Consider the following 3,844-nt stretch of genomic DNA (forward strand, 5'->3'; position numbering starts at 1 on the left):
ATTAACTTTAAACAGTAAGTCAGTGATTCTTATAAAAATATTTTTTTAAAAATTTCCCCTCTTTTAAGCCCCGCCCCTCCAATTCCCCTCAATTTCGCTAGTACTGCCAGGCGACACCAGGTGGCGTCTGTTTCCATTTTTTAACATGAAGTTAGCATTTCTTTAATGTACCTATTCTCTGCGTAAGAGTTATTTCTCCTTACCTCTACACTCCATAATGGGACCTTTAAATTTTAATATATCTGCGTCTTTCTCGCGAAATTCGACTTCTTTGTTCACTGTCGTTATAATGAAAAAAATGTACATTTTATGACCACATAACAAAAGTTGTGTATCGATTTTTACCTGTGAAATGTAATTCCAGCCACTTTATATACGCTGAACATCTCACCGTACTAAACAACACAGTTTATAAACTTAAAACAAAACAGTTGTCACAAAAAACATAAAAATTCGCTCGGTGTCACCTCGAAATCTTGTCACCAAAGTATGGCCGCCGATCGAATTTTGGCCTCCACTAACCTATCACGGGAGAATGTGTGTTACCCATAGAGAAATATAAAACTTTTATTTTAGTTACTTTATGGTGTTACCCAGGTGTTACCCGTCCCCCAGTCCCCTCTCTTTCCTTGTCTAAGAACCATATATTTTGCAGATAGCCATAGATTAAAAAAAGTAAAAAAGTATATACTTCAATGTTATGTTATCTTCAAAATATAATTTTACTCACTTCTAGTAATATTCTGCTAGTATTTGAAATTAAAATTACTCCATTAATGTTTAAAGCTACAAAAGTGTAAGATAGACTTATAAATAATCAAAGTTATAGAACAAAAAGCGACTGAAGAGATATTAAAAGTATAAAGTATGCCACTGTTGCAGTTTATGGCCATGGCTCAGGTAACTGAATAATTTTAATTTCATAATTAAAAAAATGTCATACGTCAAAGTGTTAAGGCCCTTTGTAGAGCTATCTGTATAGTAAGAAATGCGTTTTTTGCAGAATGCAGTGGAACCAATGCAAGTTGATGCTCCTCCTGAAGATAATGATAACAATGAGGAGCCCTTTTATGTGGTGGAAAACCCTACACTAGATTTAGAAGCCTACGCCAATAGTTATACAGGCTTAGCTAAGTTGTACCGACTTATTTTTGTAGTTGATCATTGCCCAGCATTGAGATTAGAAGCTTTAAAAATTGCTATATCATATGTTATGACTACTTATAATGTTAATTTATACCAGGTTAAAAGTTTTTATGTTGGCAGAGCTCTTAAGATGAAATTTAAATGTTTTTAGGTGTTGCATCAAAGATTAAATGAATTAACTACTAACTTAAATGTTCCTGATGTAGCTGCTCCATCTGCATCTCAAGATATCCCAACTATTGATAATATGTGGGTTGAAACAAGATTAAAAAAGTTGGCTCTTAAGTTAGAAAAGTTAGATAATGATTTAAAGAATTATAAGAGCAATTCTATAAAGGAGAGCATTCGAAGGTGACACCCTAATGATTTTATTTTAATTTACTGGAAGATATTTAATTTTAGAGGTCATGATGATTTAGGAGATCACTACTTAGATTGTGGTGATTTATCAAATGCTTTAAAATGTTATTCGAGGGCTAGAGATTACTGCACTAGTGGAAAACATGTAGTAAATATGTGTCTCAATGTAATAAAAGTATCAGTTTATCTTCAGAATTGGTCTCATGTTTTAAGTTATGTAGCAAAAGCCGAAGGAACACCCGGTTTGTTAGTTATATTTCAGACATTCAAAATAAATTATATTTATTGATGACTTTAGATTTCTCCGAGTCCCAGGCAAAAGAGAATAATCCTGTGATATTTACTAAATTAAGATGTGCAGCAGGTCTCGCAGAGCTCGCAACTAGGAAGTATAAACAAGCAGCTAAACACTTTTTACAAGTAAACAATAGTTATGAAATAAAAAAAATGTTACTGATGATTGCTTTTAGGCTAGTTTAGACCATTGTGATTTTCCTGAACTTCTCTCACCTGGAAATGTAGCTACATATGGTGGCCTATGTGCTTTAGCAACTTTTGATAGGCCTGAGCTTCAAAAACATGTTGTAAATAATGGAGGTACAAATTTTTATAAATTTTAAAGTATTTATAAATAATATCCCTATATTAGGATTTAAACCATTTTTGGAACTGGAACCGGCTCTTAGGGATGCTATTTTAAAATTCTATGAGTCAAAATATGCAGCTTGCTTAAAATTACTTGAAGAAATGAAGGATGCATTGCTCTTAGATTTATATCTAGCACCTCATGTACCAGCTTTGTACTCACAGATCAGAAGCAGAGCTCTTGTACAGTATTTTAGGTGAGTAAAGACTGACTGTTATTCATTTAGACTGATTTTTTTTATTTTTAGCCCATACATGTCTGCAGACTTACGGCGTATGGCACAGGCTTTTGGAAGGACAGTACCTGCTCTTGAAGATGAACTTATGAAACTTATTTTAGATGGACAAATTCAAGCTCGTATTGATTCTCATAATAAAGTAATACTAAAGATAAAATTACATGAAAAGGAACACTAACAAGCCTTTTTTTAAGGTTCTTTTTGCAAGGGATGCGGATCAGAGAGGCAGTACCTTTGAGAGAGGTTTGGCTGTGGGTAAGGAACAGAGAAGAAGAGCTAGAATGCTGGTATTGAGAGCGGCAGTGTTGAGAAGCAGACTGCAGGTACAGAGTCCCCCGAGGGAACAAGGGGAGGGGGCACAACAACAAATGCAACCGGTAACAAGCGCCAGGAGTTAAGAGCGCATCAACTCAAATATGTTGTATATAAAGGAAATTTAATTAATAATATGATTTTCTGATTAAATCTTTATTTATGCTTGTTTAAAAACTAGCAAAGAATTAAAAACAAAAATCATTGATTTTCAAGATGGTATATGAATGATTAATAAAAATAGTTCTTGTCCCTTCATCTCATATACAATGTATATGCTTCATCTGCCTGACCTGTATTTTAATCAATTTGAATTTAAAGGTACATTCAGGCCGAGAGCGTCGAGCGTCGCGTCGCGTCGCGTTTTCGTCGCGTCCGCGTGTCGAAATGGAATCAATTCACTTAACTTAAATTAGACCGTTCAGGCAGACAGCGTCGCGTTTGGCGTTGCGCTAGCGTGCGCTGAGCGTCGGGGTTCGAGTTCAATGAGGCGGACGTGACGCCGACGCTCTCAGCCTGAATGTACCTTAATGCATGTGACATAAATATAAATCATAGATAAAAGAAAGTAATCTACTATATATAAAGGGGTTTTCGGAAACTGTGATCGGATTGATAGGATTGCTAATCCAGACGTTCGAAAAGTGATCTCAAAACGAGTCAATGCGTTCGGAAAGTGATCCGAATAACTCGATTTTTGTCATATGTTGTGATCCTACTAACCCTCCTAACGAGGTGGATAGAATTAATTAGCTGATCATTTCTAGAGTAATTTTAAAAGTAACGGTCCGCATAGAAGTATAAAGTTTTTTAATAACCGTTTTATCTGAAATTACTTTATCTAATGTTGATCAAATACATGATATTTTGTTAGTGATCGTGAAAATTAGCCAATCAGCATAACATCAAGTAACTCTAGATTTTAAATAAATAAAAAGCCAACAAGTAATTCTGAAGATACTGACTGCGGAAAAGCACTATCGGATACATCCAATAGGAAAAAAATGAAAACTAAACTACAAAACTTAAGTGGTTTAAAACATTTAGATTAAAATAACCAGGCATAATGAAAGAATGGAACTTGATAGAAAATTTCGGAAAATTTTCATCACAATGGTAGATAAAAATTGATATATATTTTT

The 3,844-nt window shown here is 34.3% G+C and overlaps 1 protein-coding gene across 1 annotated transcript; it reads left to right on the forward strand.

The window, feature by feature from the left end:
* Positions 1-653: 653 nt before the first annotated feature.
* On the forward strand, positions 654-2,965 carry LOC115874138 (COP9 signalosome complex subunit 1). Its single transcript, XM_030889229.1, has 9 exons — positions 654-900; positions 1,004-1,243; positions 1,298-1,497; positions 1,549-1,748; positions 1,805-1,926; positions 1,977-2,103; positions 2,156-2,348; positions 2,400-2,529; positions 2,585-2,965. The coding sequence occupies exons 1-9, from the start codon at positions 868-870 to the stop codon at positions 2,786-2,788; spliced, it is 1,449 nt and encodes a 482-aa protein (XP_030745089.1). The 5' UTR covers positions 654-867; the 3' UTR covers positions 2,789-2,965.
* The last annotated feature ends 879 nt before the right edge of the window (positions 2,966-3,844 follow it).

Source organism: Sitophilus oryzae, unplaced genomic scaffold (genome assembly GCF_002938485.1).
Source record: "Sitophilus oryzae breed Bouriz unplaced genomic scaffold, Soryzae_2.0 scaffold_122_pilon_pilon, whole genome shotgun sequence".
NCBI lineage: Eukaryota > Metazoa > Arthropoda > Insecta > Coleoptera > Curculionidae > Sitophilus > Sitophilus oryzae.

Excerpts from the sequence above, each read along its gene's own strand:
- LOC115874138 (XM_030889229.1), top strand. The coding sequence starts at position 868 with ATGCCACTGTTGCAGTTTATGGCCATGGCTCAG. Across the intron at positions 1,498-1,548 it reads ATAAAGGAGAGCATTCGAAG|AGGTCATGATGATTTAGGAG; the intron begins GTGACACCCTAA and ends ATTTAATTTTAG. Across the intron at positions 1,927-1,976 it reads CAGCTAAACACTTTTTACAA|GCTAGTTTAGACCATTGTGA; the intron begins GTAAACAATAGT and ends GATTGCTTTTAG.